General features: G+C 53.1%; 1 protein-coding gene across 12 annotated transcripts in view; it reads left to right on the top strand.

Moving 5' to 3' along the window:
* Positions 1-17455, top strand: part of PTPRU (protein tyrosine phosphatase receptor type U) — a 79484-nt gene that overhangs the window by 7857 nt on the left and 54172 nt on the right. For all 12 annotated transcript variants that reach the window (XM_070596775.1, XM_070596756.1, XM_070596707.1 and 9 more), the window contains exons 2-7: positions 7534-7665; positions 10646-10917; positions 11450-11531; positions 11635-11750; positions 12166-12340; positions 12825-13118. In XM_070596775.1, the coding sequence (XP_070452876.1) occupies positions 7534-7665; positions 10646-10917; positions 11450-11531; positions 11635-11750; positions 12166-12340; positions 12825-13118 (1071 nt within the window). The remainder of the gene's footprint in view (positions 1-7533; positions 7666-10645; positions 10918-11449; positions 11532-11634; positions 11751-12165; positions 12341-12824; positions 13119-17455) is intronic.

The raw sequence follows: 17455 nt of genomic DNA, 5'->3' as shown, positions 1-17455 counted from the left end.
TTGCAGTGTGCTGTGTCCTTGCCTTACACTAATCATGGCGCTGCATTATGGCCCCGGACCAGCACCCAGGACTGGGCCCCTGCATTGCGTCCTTGCCCTGTACTGCTTCTCAACCCCGCACTGCATGACTGCGCTGGGATTCTGCCTTGTGTTGGCTGTGTGAAGTCTCCTTGGGTGTCTGTGCGCGCCACCTCTGCATTGTCCCATTGTACTGTGCCTCCATCCTGCGGCTGTACTCCGTTTGTGTTGTTGCAGCTCTCTTCTGTGCTGCATCACTCTATTGGATGTCACGGTTGCATTGGGCTTTTGGACTCTCTTGGGATTTGGGCATAGCTCCTAGCAATGCACCGCTGCACCATGCCAACAGATGGCATGATCCCGCCACACTGCATCTTTGCATCACATGCCACTTCCATACTACACTGCATTACTGCAGTGGGCATGTGCACTGCACTGGGTATGTGGCCTTTCCTGAGTTTCTGGGCAGAGCCCCTCTGCTTTCACTGTTGCGCTGTACCAACACAGTGCACCTTTGCCTCACAGAGCACTTCTGTCCCACTGCTCCACTGCACTGCACCAGGTATGTGCCTTCTCCTTGCCAGCCCTTCACGCTGCACCACTGCCGCTGTAACGCAGCCCCCTGTGGTATCTTGGCCTCTCTTGGTATGACCACTGAGTTGTCAGCTGGTGTCCTTTCCCAGGTTTGTCAGCCCCAGTTGAGCCCCATCTTTGCGTCAAGCATCCTCACCATGTGCACTTCTGCCCACATTGCACACTGCCCCGGGAGTCTCTCTACACTGCAGCCTGGGGCCACTTTGCTGGGCTTTGGTGCTGGCTTGCGTTTTTGTAGGCAGCACCTTTGCACAGGACCCAGCACTGCCTCTGTGCACTGCACAGGATTGCTACCCTGGGCCTCTACCCTGTGCTGTACCTGCTCACTGTTGGGTTGTGTGCACTCTACTGCATTTCAGGACCCAGAGCCCTGACACTGAATTCACTCTTCCACATGGCATCTTCACTGCACTTCATTTTTGTGCCACTTTTGACCCCTGCCCTTGAGACCTACTCGGCTCCTTGGGACTGTATTGGGCTTATATTCTGGACTGGGTCTCCACACCCAGAAGTTTCTTTTACACCACACCTCATCCTTCTCTTCCCCCTGTCTCTGTACTGTTGTGCATGCCTCCGCTGGACACATCCTTTCAGTGAGAATTCATGGAGTGCCAACTATGTGCCTGGCCCTGTGTTAGCATCTGGGGAGGAGGAAGAACTGTTAAGGCTTGAACTCACCACCTTGGCATTCCCTCCACACACCTATGGAGTTAACACTGAGTGCCTGCCCTGTGCCTTCCCCTTATAACGCTGCCAATATGGCAGCCCTACCACTAACTGTGAGATTTGCGGTGCCTACAGATCAGGGAGATGAGGAGTGGGTCTGGCCTAAGTTTCCCCTGCTGTGGTTAGCATCCTTCTGTCCTCAGTGGAGAAGGGAGGATGTCGGCATCGCTGAGATTTGTGCTGGTCCCTGTAGAGGAACTAGTTCAGCTTTCCCTCCCTGTGGCCTGGCCCTGGCTGATCCTTCTGGTTGCAGCATGCTGAACCCTGGGTGATTTGAAGGTGGGCGTATAGCTGGCAGCCCTGCCTTTAATTAATTGCTCATCAGTTATTCAGGGCTCTTGAGGGCAGCTCCAGGGAGCCCTGGCCAAGGTCTGGGTGTGTTGCTCTGGGCAGGAGAGCAGAGAGGTGGGCTGCGCCGGGACTCTGGGCTGGAGTCATGGTCCTGAGCCTGGGTGGGGTTGGTTGGGGTCAGATTAGGTGGGATCATGGGGTCAATAAGTCTAGCCACTGTTGGCCATTGACTGTACACAGAGCTGGGGATGGGGCTCAAAGGCATACGAGATAGTCCCTGACCTCAGGAAGGGAGGAGGTGGGGGTGAGATAGGCCTGAGACGCGGCTGCAGTTGGGGTGAGCGTGGGATAGGGCTGGACTGGGCAAGCACGTCCAGGGGTGAGACCAGTGTTGGTTCCAGGGTGGGGTTGGGCTACCTAGAGTGGGGTGTGACTTTGGATGATGAAATAGACCTGTGTTGTTGTTGGGGTTGTATTTGGGTTCCCAAGGCCAGGGTTGGGGCTGTGCCTGTGGTTGGGGATGATCCAGCCCCTACCTTTGTAATCTTTTGGGAGAAGTGTTATTTCTCCTGGGGCCACCCTTGGGAACTGGATGTTCTATTGACAAACCAAAGGGAACAAAAATCTCATTGCAAACAGACTCTGTATACCTAGGGTCTTCAGAAAACACTGATGGCAGCTGGCAGGTGCGGTTGGCACAGAGCACCATTCCCTGTCTGGTCGGGAGGAAAGTCTGGTGCTCATATGTTGGTGGTGCTCCCACGCACATGCACAACTCGCCTCTAGCCCACCACGTACACGCACCTCCCCTTAGGCACATGTGTATCACTGAATGTGCCCACATACCTCTGCACGTAAGTGTACACCTGCACGCCCCCAGCTTCACAGCACAGTGCCTGGAGGACCCACACCTTAAGACACGTGGGCTCACCCTCACATCCTCTCCCCTTAGGATCTCTCTCTTCCCTCGAATTATTCTTGCTCACATGTATACTCACACAAATGGAATCAGAATTCTGGAGGTGGAAGCCGCCTTAGAGGTCACCTGGGCGCCCATTCTCATTTCATAGGTGAGGAAGCAGGGGTTCAGAGAGGGCAAATCACCTGCCCAAGGTCACACAGGGAGTTAGAGGCTCAGCAGGAGTTAGATGCAGGTCTCCTGCCTCCCGATTGAGTACTCACAAGTCGGTACCAGGCTATCACTCTCACAGCCATGTACACATACGCACACACACACGTCGGCATATGGGAACACACACACATACACGGAGAGGTGGAGACCCTCACGCCAGACTCACCAGGGAGACCCCCTCGCACACCCGGGCTCCTCCTGCAGAGGTTGCTCTGCCCCTTACATCACCCCGTCTAGAGCCCAGCCGGATGTGGAGAAACCATCCTCCTGCCTTCCCAAATTGTGGCTGACGGTTGCTCAGGCAACCGCCTGCCAGATTGTGGAGATTAGCTCAGGAATGTAGCTGGGCCAGTTTGAGCTGAGGCTGGGGGAGCCGGTGGGGGTCCTGGGTTGATTCAGCCCACCCTCTCCGGGAGGCCCCAGCAGAGATGGGGTATCCGGAGAGGGGCCTGGTTTTTTCCTGTCCCCAGCCCAGTTGAGACTGTGTCCCTAAGGCTTGGACTAGGCTGGGGGAAGGGAGGGTGTATGTGTGTGAACATTTGAGTCTGGGGCTGTGTGTGTGTGTATTGTGCATCTCCCTGGGCGTGATTGGAGTGTGTGCTGTTTTTGTCTGGGCTGGAGACTTGAGGCCCCTTTCCTCACCAGTTCCTGACATCTGACTCTGAACTTCTTGGTGGCTTGTCCCACTCCTGATCCTCTAGTGCCCTCTGGAGAAGCCACCTTTCCTCCTCATGGCTTATAGGATGTGTCACTTGTCTTATCTGAATCCAGGCATTCCCCTGCTCAGACACCACTGTGGCTTCCTAATTCAAAATGAGGCCAAACTTCGGGGCTGGTCTGGTGGCATAGTGGTTAAGATTGCGCACTCCACTTCTGCAGCCTGGGGTTTGCAGGTTCGGATCCTGGGCACGGACCTACACATTGCTCATCAAGCCATGCTGTGGTGGCATCCCACATACAAAATAAAAGGAGATTGGGACAGATGTTAGCTCAGTGACAATCTTCCTCACCAAAAGAAATTGAGGCCAAACTTCTCACCCCAGCACTTAAGGCTTCCCTGATGGACCCTCCCTCTGGTCTCATCTCTGCTGCTTTGGCCAGTCTGGGCTCCTCTGTGTCCTGTTACTCGTCACCTTCCTTTGCTGTTGCTGGGCCCTTTGCCTCTAATGCCCTTCCACCCATCTCTACTGGCCAGAACGATCCCCATCCTTCCAGGCTCTGCTCAGACGCCCCTACCTCCAGGAAGCCTTTCCTCTGCACCCACCCTCCTCCCTGGGCCCCCTTGTGGCCTTGACCCTTCTCTGCTTCATCACATTCCCTCACCCCCACTCAGACTGGGAGGTCCCTGAGGGCAGGGCAGAGTCTTAACCATCCTCGTCCTCTAATACTGCCAGCCTGGGACCTGATTTGTACTGTCAGTAAACAACTGTCCTGTGGATGGAACCGAGTTAACATGTGGCCAGTGAAATACCAGGGCCTTAGGTGGTGTGTGCCTAGCCTCCTTGAATAAAGATAGGGGGCTTAAATCCCAGCTTCTGGGACTTACAGTGTGGCCTTGGGCAAGCCACCTCATCTCTCTGTGCCTCAGTCTCCGTCTGTAGGATAGGAATAATATTGGTTCCTCCCTTCTGGGTTACTCTGAGAGTTCATGGCACAGGTGGTCATGGTGGATAGTGGCAGCCCCCTTGTGTTGGTGTTGATGTGCGTGTGTGTGTCTGTGCCCACATCTGTGATGATGGAATCAAGAGGGATCCCCTGCTACTGTTCTTGCTCTGAACCCAAAGTCCAATCTAGGTTTTTCCCCTGGACTGGTGGCCTCCAGCAGGAGCTGGGGCCTGGTTTGGGGGCTCCTGGCTCCTGAGCCATCCAGACTGGAGGTGATGGGGCTTTTCCCAGGGCCTGGGAGGGCTGATTGTTCCCATCCCAGGGCGAACTGGAGAGGAGGTGGGGGTGGGGCTCTCCTTGGGGAGCCTGGCCCCAGAGATGTTACCCTCTAAGGGCTGTGGCTGAACTCCAGCCGGCCCAGAGACACAGGGCTGGGGATGGACATGGCTGAGGGAGGGGGAGCCATTCTGCCTAAGGGGTCACTCTGGATGGGGAGGATCAGCCTTGCTGAGGTCAGTGGTAGGAGTCATTTGGCAGAGGTCAAGAGTCACTCTGGCCAGGGTCAGCTAGTCTAGGGTGAGTCAGTCTGTCTGGTGATTATTCTGGCTGAAGTCAGATGGTCTGGCAGTCATCTGGATGACGTTGGGGCCACTCTGACCAGGAACAATCAGCTGGGGGCCGCTCTAGCTGAGGTCAATCTGTCTGGAGGTCACTGACCTGGGTCAGTCAGTCTCAGGAGCATATGACTGAAGTCAGTCAAACGGAGGGTTACACTGGCTAAGGTCAGATGGTCTGGGGGTCCCTCTGACCAGTTCAGTCAGGCTGGGAGTCCTGGCAAGTGGTGTGGCCTGGCTTAGGATGGACAGGAGGAAGCCAAGGAGCTGACACCCCTAGGCTCACCCCAGGGCCACAGCTGAGACATCTGGGGCAGCTGCCTTGTTCGTTGTGAAGGAACAGGAAGGGCCTGAGTGTCAGCCAGGGCTCTAGGTCTTGGGCTTCCCTTTCTGGAGATCCCTGTGCCTCAGGGAGGCCTTGGCTAAGGCCCTCAGGAGCAGACTCAGTTCAGGCTGAATGACGTCATCTGTCCCCCTCCTCCAGGAAGCCCTTCCTGACCATCCCTATGTTCTCTCTCTGCTGTGCTGTAGGTCATTTTCTAGAGGGATTGCTGAGGCCTTCCCAGCACAGATGGTGTTAAAACGCACCTCCCACAGGCCACAGGGCATGATGCTGACCAGGCCTTTTCACACAAAGAGGCAAAGAGCTCAGCCAAGGTCCTGCCCCAGCTCTGGAGAGAGGCTTCTGTCACTTTGTCCCATCCCCTCGGCGCCAGCCTCATGCCCCCATCTTATGGTTTCACACTCTGATGGGATCCAAGAGGAGGAAAAGGGAGACCCCGTAACGGTGGCGAGCCCCTTCCTGCCTGGCTGTGCTGGGTGTGTTTCCGTTTGCTGTGTCACGTGATCTGCATAACAACCTAGGGAAGTCTCTGCTCCCGATGAAATGACATAGCCTCCCGAGAGTGAAGTCCCTGGCCGCGTGTGCAAATGCCTGGCACTGGGCCCTGTGGGTGGCCCTCACTCCCCATCGCTGTCTGTTTCTCTTCCCTCCTCTTCTTGAGGCTGGGAAGCCACTCAGGTTTGCTCCTTCTCATGGTGATGGCTTTCTGATGGAAGACACGGGCTTTGGCCTCAGATTGACATGGGTTCAAATCCTGCTCTGTTACTTAGTAGGCTCAGGTGGCAGCTGGGAAGAGCTGCTATTTCCTGAGTGCTTGCATGTGCGAGGTATTGTGCTAAGTGCACCCCCTCACTGAATCCTTCTGGGGATGGGAAACTGAGGCTCAGAAGGGGGAAGGGACTTGTCCATGGTCACAAGAGTTGGCAAATTGCAGATTCAAGATTCAATCCCAGGTCTGTCTGATGCCACAGCCCACTCACTCATGTACCACTATATACTATGGGCAGATCCCTTCACCCCCCGGAGCCTCAGTCACCGCATCTGTCAAATGGGGAGAAGCACCAGTGGCCGGCAGGCACTGAGGACAGGGCCTGCCATTGTTTGTACCTGCTTCCTTGCCACTTGCCCAGGCTAAGGGTCTCAGAGGCCTTAGACTCCCCCTGATGGGGCTCCTGATGCCAAGGTACAGGAGTGAGTGCAGGACCAGTTGGTAGGTACTTTCTGAGCCAGTGGTGCCCTCAGGTTTATGAGGGGCGCAGCTCAGGGCTTTGACGCACTAGCCAAGATCTGTGGACCTCATTACCAACCAGAGGACTCACATCCGTTTCAGTCCCCTCTTGCTCCCTCCCCTTCTCATTTAAACTGTAAATATTGGTTCCAGATCATGAGAATTTGCTCCCTCTGGTCATACGTGTGCCCATTCCACTCATGACTATGCTTCTGCATGTCACATTCCTGCAGGCAGAGACCTAAGTTGGGTGACATTGGGCAATGACTGCATCCTCCAGCCCATCTGTCAAGTAGGAATAATAGTGGTACCTGCCTCAGCAGGAGAGGCCTGAGTGAGACCTGTACCCAGAGCCATCAGCCCTGATGGACTTGTAAGCCTGTGGTGGTCGGTGGCCATCATTATTTTTAAGGGGATACTGTCAGGGCTGGCTCAGGGCACTCATGACCCTGCTAGTCCTGGGGCCCACTGTGCTGAGATGGAGGGACAGGTGACAGGACACTGACTAGCAGTCAGGAGACCTCTGTGCATATCCCACCTCTGTCACTAACTGGCTGAGAGATCTTAAGGAAGTCACTTAACCTCTTTGGGCCTCAGTTTCCTCATCTGTGAAATGGGGATAACTTTAGTCTTGCTCTCCCAAGTTGTCATGAGGCTCTAATGACAACTAGTTTTAATTGAAGAGAGTCTGATGGGTGGTTGAGCAGTGGGGGGTCCTGGGGAGCCCTGGGGGTGTGGGCCGCGTGAGGAGGTCTTGGTATGGGGAAGGGACAGTGAGGGACGGCCTCCGTGGAGGGAGAGGGTGGGGGAGGGAGAGTTTTGTTGGAGGGAGCAGTGGGGGGAGGGCCTGAGGAGAGGCAGGGGTGGAGGGTGGGCCTGGGCAGAAGGATGGGACAGTGGGGGCACCTGGAGGGCAGCCCCAGGAGCCCTCCTGGCCAGCAGCCCAGCCCTAGCCTGGGCTAACCAGGTCCTGCTCTCACAGCCGGCTGCACCTTCGAGGAGGCAAGTGACCCAGCAGTGCCTTGCGAATACAGCCAGGCCCAGAATGACGACTTCCAGTGGGAGCAAGTGCGGATCCACCCTGGTACCCGGGCGCCTGCAGACCTGCCCCATGGTGAGCCTACTTTCAGTCACCATTCTCCCTTCGTCTCCTTCCATTTCTATTCACCTGCTGTGTGAACTTGGGTACATTACTTAACCTCTCTGGGCCTCATCTGCTTTTGCATCTGTAATGATGTATATGATACTATGAATGTGGAGCTCTCTGGACACTGTCCGATTGTGTGTATCAGGTAGTTTTACCTGTGAAATGGGTGCAGGTTCAAGTAATCAAAGGCCCTTACAGCTGTGAGTTAAAATCTACTTCCTATTACCCCTCCTGCAGCTTAGCTCAGAATCCACCCTACTCCCACCAGGTCTTCCTGAATCCTCCGCCTTCTGGGATGTCCCCTTCTCCCTGAGAGCCTCTGCATCCTGGTCTCCTTAGGACGTGAAGATGCTGACAGGGCAGTAACATCGGGGGCTGGACGGGTGTAAACCGCCCTTCCTCTGCCTCCTTCTTCCTGGAAGTCCCAGATCTTTCCCAACTTCTACCTTGCGCTGCCCCTATTTCAGGACGGGGTACTTTTGGCCTTGTGAGCACTGGACTGGGAGTAAGGAGACTAATTCCATGGATTCTAGTATTGACCTCCTACTCTGTTGATGGAGTCCAGAGCTCTGGTTCCAGAATCATAAAGACTGGGGTTCACATCCTGGCTTCATCACTTTACCAGCTGGGTGACCTTGGGCAAGTCACTTAATTTCTCTGAGCTTCCATTTTCTTAACTGTAAAACAGAGAGAACAATAATCCATTTCGTAGGGTTATTAGATGATGATGTATATGAAGTGCATAACACAGGGATGGCATGTAGGGGTTCAATTAATGTTTAGTTGCTATTGCTGGAGGTATTTGAGGGGACCCAAACACTAGCACCCCTCTTCACGGGGTGCAGAATCCACTGGAAATTAAGAAAAGGATAAGACAGATGGAGGCCAAATTCTTGACTTTCTCACTGATAAAGCCTGGGTGGGAGGACATAGCACAGTGTGAGGACCAAATGGGCTTCCTGAGGGAAGCCCAGGATTGGGCAGCCTGCGAGCCCCCTCCCCTTCGTCCTATCACAGTAGTGGCCAGGGCCTTCGCTGCTCAGCTCACAGCATGGCTGAGATGGCACCTGCTGTCAAGGGTGCAGCGAGGGGCAGCAAAGGATCTCAGTGGTGGGGCCCAGATTTGAAGCCAACAGGAGAGAGACCCTCCACGACCTGGCACCGGCGGCCTCTGCAGCCTCGTCTCCTGCCCCTCACCTTGCCTCCTGGAGGCCTCCCTGCCTCCCTCTTCCATGTGTTTGCTCACCTGAGCCCTCCCTGGGGCGTTCATCTCTGCCTTCGTGGGGCCCTCAGCCCCTAGTTGACCTCTGTACTAGCAGGTGTCAAATCTGACTGCGTGACAATGATCTGTCAAGGTGCCCACCATGGCAGGGACCCTGTGTGGGCTGTTTCCATATCCCCAGGGTCCAGTGTTGGCCTGGTACATGGTTGGTACTCAGGTACAAGGTGGCCGATGGAAATTCTTACAGTTCTGACCACCTGCGTGGGCCCAGCCTCTCTCTCTCTCACAAGGAGAGAAATACCCAGTGAGAGAGGAGGGAGAGAAATTTAGTATTTAGTGTGGGCTTTGTGCTGGATCCTGGGGCTGCAGGCGTCAGCGAGATGACACAGTCCCTGCTCTCTTGGCGCTCACATTCTGGAAAGAGGGTTGGGGGGGTGGAGAGAGAAGGAAGGAGGGAGAGTCACACTGAGAGACAGAGAGCAGGAGGGAGAAGGAAGAGCCACAGGGATGAAGGGAGTAAATGAAAGAGATGGGGAGAGAAGCAGAGTGAGAAAAACTAGGGAAAAAGAGAGAGGAGAGAGAGGCAGAGGGCACAGGAGGAAGAGGCAAGAACAAAGTGTCAGACTGAAACGGGGAGAAGGACCGCAGCTGCTCTCAGGGAGACGAGAGAGGACGACGGAGGAAGCCAAGAGAGACTGTGGGGGCTGGGATGTGTCCCTTCCTGGGTGGGCTCGGGGACCGGGGGTTCTGTTTACTACCCCACCAGGACTGATCCAGGAGCCGCTTTCACAGGCTTCTGGCTCACAGAGATGAATGGGAGCCCCTCCAGTGGAGTCCCTGGGGAGCCCTCCCAGAGCAGGGAGCCTCATGGTTTGGGATCTGAATCAGCTTGTGTTGGCTGGCAGCCAAGCCCGGGAGGAGGCAGTGCTGTGTGGCTGCGGGCACCCGTGACAGCTGCTGGGGTCTTCTCCCCACGAAAGGGCAGCCATAGTCCCCCAGCCAGGTCCTGAGGAGTCCAGCCACCCCCCCAACCCCCCCAGCACAGGGCACGTATCTCTGGGGAAGGGGTGGGGCTGCCTTTCTCCAGGTTGGAAGTGAAGAGAACTGTATTCCAGGAATTTAGACTCAGGGGGTGGGGCTGGAAGGGAACTTAGAGTCCTTTCATTCAATCTGTTCTATACATTCATTCAGCTGGGGTTCAGACCAGTGCTGGGGACACAGTGGAGCCCCAAGGCTTCACAGGCTGGGGGTGAGACAGACACCCTTTATGAATGATCCAGGGCCAGGAGAGGAAACCATAGAGGGACAGGGAGGGAGGCCTTCAGAAGAGGTGGCCTTTGAGGGCCTGTCATGCGCCAGACTCTTGACTCCTGAGCTGAGTGACCCAGTTCCTGCCTCCAAGGACAGACAGCTGGGAACACGGGGAAAGCCTGGATCAGCATGGCCTGGACTGGGATTGTAGGTGGTGAGGAGCCATAAGGGGTTTTGACAAAGTCAGATTTGTGTGTTTTTTTGCTGCTGCAACTCTCTCCTCTGGGAAACAGAGGCAGGGAAGTGATGGGACTTACACGGTGAGTCAGAGCTGGGACCAGAACTCAGAACCCCTGACTCTGGGTGAATCCAAATGCCCAGGGTCCTTAGTTCCTGCCTCTCCTCTGTGCCCACCTGGTCCTGGTCCTCCCCCAGGCTCTCCTCCAATCCTGCCTCTTCCTCCTCTCTTTCCAGGCTCGTACTTGATGGTCAACGCTTCCCAGCATGCCCCAGGCCAGCGGGCCCATGTCATCTTCCAGAGCCTGAGCGAGAATGACACCCACTGTGTGCAGTTCAGCTACTTCCTGTACAGCCGGGATGGGCACAGTCCGGGCACCTTGGGCATCTACGTGCGCGTCAATGGGGGTCCCCTGGGCAGCGCTGTCTGGAATATGACTGGATCCCACGGCCGTCAGTGGCACCAGGCTGAGCTGGCTGTCAGCACTTTCTGGCCTAATGAATATCAGGTGGGCTGGGTTTAGTCTGTGGTGAGCCTGTGCTTGGGGCGGGGGTAGAGGGGTGTCACCTTGAGGTCAGAGTGAGTGGCTGAGGTTGGAATTAGTCTGTGTTTAGCACCAGGAGTCACTCTGTGGTCAAGGTCAGGTGTCAGTCTGCGGTCAGCATTGGGTTATTCAGTGATGGTTCAGTCTGAGTTCAGCCTCAGAGGTCATTGTTAATAGGAATAGTCTATGGCTGGGATCCAGGCTGAGTTGGAACAGTGCTGACCTGGAAACCCTGTCTGGCTGGGAGAGTTTTGCAGCTTGAAGTTAACTGTCCAGGACTGGGATGGAACCTCTGGCCTTGACCTTGTTAGCTCTGGGTACGGACACCCCCTCTCACAACTAGTTGGCTTGGTAGGGAGGGTCATTGGGAGCTGGGCTGACCTCTGCTGGTTGAGGAGCATGGGGCTGGAGCAGAGTTGAAAGGGGCCTCTCTGGGCACCTCCCAGGCCGGGCTGGAGGGATATCAGTATGACAGGAGCCCTCCCACCTCCCCCAGGTGCTGTTTGAGGCCCTCATCTCCCCAGACCGCAGGGGCTACATGGGCCTAGATGACATCCTGCTTCTCAGCTACCCCTGCGGTGAGTCCCAGCCCACTGGGGCGCAGGGGGAGGGGTGCGGGCAGCTGTGGCTCCTGTCTGCAGGGGTGCAGGCCTAGCTCACGCCACAGCTCTATTCTCGCAGCAAAGGCCCCCCACTTCTCCCGCTTGGGAGACGTGGAGGTCAACGCGGGCCAGAACGCCTCGTTCCAGTGCATGGCGGCAGGCAGAGCGGCCGAGGCGGAGCGCTTCCTCCTGCAGGTGAGCGGAGGGGGCAGACACCTTAGGCAAGGCGGGGGATTTATTCTGGGCCCTGGCTCCCTTGCGGGGTGCTGAGTCCTTACTTCATCCTCCAGCACCCACACACAGGCGTCCTGGCTCTGCCCTAGGTTCTGCTCTGCCCTCTTGGGAGCCCCCATCCTTCCAAGACAGTGTGTGGCTCCAGGGTCCCCCAACCACACTCTCCATCAAAGACAGAGCGACCACGTTCCCTTAATCAGCTTCTTATCTGGCACCTTCCTGTGGCGGAGCTGGTTCCAGGAACCCCATATACCCCCGTGTAATAGGGACGGTTAAATGGGGCCAGCACATTGACCACTCCCCTCGTCCGGGTCAGAGCGAAACCGGGACCCTTCCTCCCCGACGCCCCTGACCCTGTCGCCCTCTCCTCGAGCAGCGGCAGAGCGGGGCGCTGGTGCCCGCGGCCGGCGTGCGGCACATCAGCCACCGGCGCTTCCTGGCCACCTTCCCGCTGGCCGCCGTGGGCCGCGCGGAGCAGGACCTGTACCGCTGCGTGTCCCAGGCGCCGCGCGGCGCGGGCGTCTCCAACTTCGCGGAGCTCATCGTCAAGGGTGAGCCTGCCGGCGCCCGCGGGGGCGGGGCTCGCACCCTCCGAGTGGCGGGGATGCAGGAGGGGCGGGATCTCGCCGGGCCGGAGTCTGGCCGAGGGGCGAGGTCCGCGGAGGGGTGGGGCCGGCAGGGTCTGACCAGGGGCGGGGCCTTGTCTCCGGGGAGGAGGTCTGATCCAGGGGGCGGGGTCTGACCCGAGCGGGCGTGTGGTCAGCCCCTGCAGGCGAGGACTCAGGGATTCCGAGGGGAGTGAGGAAGAGGATGTGGGCTGAGGGGTGAGGGCGGGTCAGCCTTTAGAGCGGGGCGCCCCTAAGGGCCCGGGATTTTAGCGGGTGGGGAGAGGTGGTCCCGTCGGGGGCTTGGGGGTTGCATGAGGGGTCTGGGAGGACAGGGAGGGCTCTTGGAGATTTGGATGTGGTGGGAGGCGGAGTTGGGGGCCCGGGTCTCACAGCAGCATGTCGGCTCCGCCTCTCCCCCATCTCCCAGAGCCCCCTACCCCCATCGCGCCCCCACAGCTACTGCGCGCGGGTCCTACCTACCTCATCATCCAGCTCAACACCAACTCCATCATTGGCGACGGGCCGATCGTGCGCAAGGAGATTGAGTACCGCATGGCGCGCGGCCCTTGGGCCGAGGTGCACGCCGTCAGCCTGCAGACCTACAAGCTGTGGCACCTCGACCCCGACACCGAGTATGAGATCAGCGTGCTGCTCACGCGCCCGGGTGACGGCGGCACCGGCCGCCCAGGGCCGCCCCTCGTCAGCCGCACCAAGTGCGCAGGTGGGTGCCTCTTGGCCCCGCGGGACAACCGGGTATGGACTCGGGGCAACCCAGGCGCGAAGGGGCACATTCTGAGAGGTAGTATGGCCTGCATCTGTGCTTCTAAAACTTTCTAAAACTTCGTGATTTTCCCTCAATTCTTGTTAAGGTAAAGATAATGATAGATAACACTTTACTTTGTGCTTGAAACACGTATGTGTGTGTACACACACACATTTATTGTTTTAAAACTCACAACAGCACCATGATCTAGGCATTCTTGTCATGTCTATTTTACAGATGAAGTGACTAAGGTACAGAGATGTTAAATGACTTGCCAAAATCACACAGCTATTAAGTGGCATAGCTGGGATTAGAAACCTTGACTGGCTGGCTCCAGAATGTGTCTTCTTAATTCTACGTTATATCAGCTAGATAAAATAAACAACTAAACGCCATAAAATAAAAGTGTTATTACATTCTAGCTGGATCCTCTGGTCTGGGCATTTGAGCCTGAGGTCTGCTCTTCCTGGTTTAAAAGGGTAAAGCAGATGTTAGGAGCAATGGCACACTTGCACCAAAGGAGACTTTTTGTTCAATCGGAAAGGAAATGGAGAACAGAACAGTTTTCTTACTCTATGATTTCAGCGTTGTTGTTGTTTTTTGGAATTAAGATAATTGTAGATTCGTAGGCAGTTGTAAGCAAAAATACAGAGAGAATTCCCTATACACTTTATCGTGTTCCTGCAATGGTAACATTTTTCAAAACTGTAGTATAGTATCACAATCAAAGTATTGACATTGAAACAGTCCACAGATCTTATTCAGACTTCCCTGGGTTCACCGGTCCTCATTTGTGTGTGTTTCGTTCTATACAGTGTATCCATGTGTAAGTTTGCGTGTTCACCACTGCAGTCGAGATACTGAACAGTTCAATCCACTTAAAGATCCTTGTGTCGCTCTTTCCTCCCCACTTGCCTCTGTCCCTTCCCCCACCCCCAAACCCTGGTAACCGCTAATCTGTCCTTCGTTTCTAAAATTTTGTCATTTCAAAAACGTTAAATAAATTATGAAATCATACAGTATATAACCTTTTGGAATTGACTTTTTAATCTCGTAGCAGCTTTATTGAGACAGAATTCACATCTTAGACAATTCACTCATTAGAGTATACAGTTCATCGGTTTTTAGTATATTCCCAGAGTTGTGCAACCATTGCCACAGTCAATTTTAGAACATTTTTGTCACTCCAACAGGAAACCTTGTACCTTTAGCAGTCTACCTCCCCAACTTCCCTGACACCTCCAATGCTAGGCAACCACTCATTTACTTTCTGTCTCTATAGATTTGCCTCTTTGTGGATAGTTCATATAAATGGAATCATATATAGTCTTTTGTGACTAGCTTCTTTCACTTAGCGTAATATTTTCAAGGTTTATCCATGTTGTGGTATGTATCATACTTTATCCTTTTTATTGGCAAATAATATTCCGTTGTATGGACATATCACTATTTATCCATTCATCAGTTGATGGACATTTGGGTTGTTTATACTTTTTGACTATTATGAACAGTATCGCTATGAATATTCATGTACAGGTTTTTGTGTAGACACGTTTTCATTTCTCCTGGGTATATAGCATATTTATCATATAATAACTATGTTTATCCTTTGAGGAATTGCTGGATTGTTTTCCAGAGCAGCTGCACCATTTAACATTTCCATCAGCAGTGTGTGAGGGTTCCAGTTTCTCTACATTCTTGCCAACACTATTATCTGTCTTCTGATTATCACCCTCCTAGTGGGTGTGGAGAGGTATCTCGTTGGTGGTTTTGATTTGCATTTCCCTGATGGTGAATGATATTGAGCAGTTTTTCATGGGCATATTGGCCATTTATATGTCTTCTCTTTAGAAATGTCTACTTAGATTTTTTACCCATTTTGAGTTGGGTTATTTGTCTTTTTATTATTGAGTTGTAAGAGTGCTTTATGTATTCTAGATACTAGACCCTTATCAGATATGTTTGCAAATATTTTCTTCTGTTCTGTGTGTTGTCTTTTAATTTTCTTGATGGTGTCCTTTGAAGCACAAAAATTTTTGGTTTTGATTATGTCCGATTTATCTATTTTCTCTTTTGTTCTTTGTACTTTTGATGTCTATCTAAGAAATCATTGCCTCATCCAAAGTCATGAAGATTTATCCCTATTTTTCCCTAAAGGTTTTATAGTTTTAGCTCTTACATTCAGGTCCCTGATCCATTTTGAGTTAATTTTTGTGTGTGGTGTGAAGTAGGGGTCCAACGTCATTCTATTGCACGTGGACGCCAGTTGTCCAGCACCGTTTGTTGAAAAGACTGTTCCTTTCCCGTTGAATTGTCTTGGCACTGAGACTGGCTTCTTTACTCAGCATAATTCTCTGGAGAGCCATCCAAGTTGTTGTGCATATCAACGGTTCGTTCCTTTTTGTTGCTGAGTAATATTCCATGGTGTGGATATACCACAGTTTAACTGTTCACATGTCGAAGGACATCTGGACTCGTTCCAGTTTTTGCATATACATAAACTTTCATTTTTCTGGGATAAATGCTCAAGGGTACACCTGGTGGGTTGTACGGTAATTGCATAATTAATAAAACTGCCAGAGTGGCTGCATTGTGTTACATTCTTACCAGCAGTGTATGAGTGATCCAGTTTTCTGCATCCTTGCCAGCATTTGGTGTTGTCATTATTTTTCGCTTTTAGCCCTGCTGAGAGGTGTGTAGTGACACCCATCTTGGTCTTAATTTGCATTTCTTTAATGCCTGGTGATGCTGAACATCTTTTTCATGTGCTATTTGCCATCTGTATATCATCTTTGGTGACTTGTTCATGTCTTTGCCGATTTTCTAATTGGATTGTTTATGTTTTACTGTTGGATTTTGAGAGTTCCTTACACATTCTAGATACTAGTTCTTTGCTGGATGTGTAGTTTGTAAACATTTTCTCCCAGCTTTTAGCCTGTCTTTTCATCCTCTTCACTTGAGCTTTCACAGAGCAACCATTTTTAATTTTGATGAGGGCCAGTTTATCAAAATTTCCTTTCATGAATTGTGCTTTTGGTGTCAAGTTTAAGAACTTCTTCCTAGCCCTAGATTCCTCAGATTTTTTTCCCCTGTTTTTTTCTAAAAGTGTTATAGTTTTACATTTTACATTTAAGTCCATGATTCATGATCCACTCTGAGTTAATTTTTGGATAAGGTACAAGGTTTAGGTTGAGGTTTATTTATTTTTTGCCAATCAATATTCTTAAGTGTTTTTAAAAGCCGATCTGGGAACCATCTAAAATTCAGTTTAATGTTGCATTTGGGGAGGCTGTTGGGTCGTGGGTCCCAGTGTTCCAGTGGGAATTACTTTCTAGCTAAGGGATCTGGGTCAAGTTACTTAACCTCTCAGGGCTTTAGTCCTCTTGTGTTATAAAATGGGAATAATAATGGTCTTTAGTCTACAGGGTTAGCATGAAGATTCATTCAACAAACGTTTATGGAGTGCCTGTTATGTGTCAGGTACTATTGTAGTTGCTAGGGATGCAGGGCTGCGACCAAGACAGACAAAGGCCTCTAGCATGTGAATTCCTCACGTAGGAACTCTGCATGGAACTCACATTCTGATGGTAGGAACAGACGGTAAATAAGTAAACAAGTCAAACATATAGGTTGTCAGATGATGGTAAGTGCTGTGAAGAATAAAGCAGGGAGGGGATGTGGGGAGTGGGGGTAGGAGGATTGTTATTTTAAAAAGGCTCACGGGACCGTTTTCCTGAGCAGGTGGCATTTGAGCAGAGACCTGAAAGAGGTGGGGGAGTGAGCCATGCAGGAGGCTGGAGGAAGGAGCGTTCCAGGCAGATGGAACAGCGGGCTCAGAGGCCTGGAGGCTGGAGCCTGCTTGGCATGTGTGAGGAGCAGCAAGGAGACCAGTGTACCTGTGATCCGGTGACTGAGGGAGAGATGGCAGGAGGAGAGGTCAGATTCTTGCTCGGGGTGTGGGACTCAGAGCCATTTCACGCTGAGTGAGCTAGGGAGCCATTGCGGGGTTTGGAGAGTTGGAGAGCAGGACTGACGTCTCTTCCTATATTTAAAAGGATGACTTTGGTCCTTTTGTGGAGCACAGACTCGAGGAGGGCAAAGGGACCAGAGGAGAGACCAGTGCGGAAGCTGCTCCCACAGTCCAGCTGAGAGCTGGTGGAGGCTGGGAGCTGGGAGGAAGTGGTGGAGGTGGTGAAAAGTGGTTAGATTCGGGGTTTACTTTGAAAGTAGAGCTAACTGCGTTTGCTGATGCATTGGATTTGCAGTGAGAGAGAGGGAAACAGAGAGAAGTCAGG

This window comes from Equus przewalskii, chromosome 2 (genome assembly GCF_037783145.1).
Source record: "Equus przewalskii isolate Varuska chromosome 2, EquPr2, whole genome shotgun sequence".
NCBI classification, from domain to species: domain Eukaryota; kingdom Metazoa; phylum Chordata; class Mammalia; order Perissodactyla; family Equidae; genus Equus; species Equus przewalskii.
This window is presented reverse-complemented; position numbering and strand designations above follow the sequence as displayed.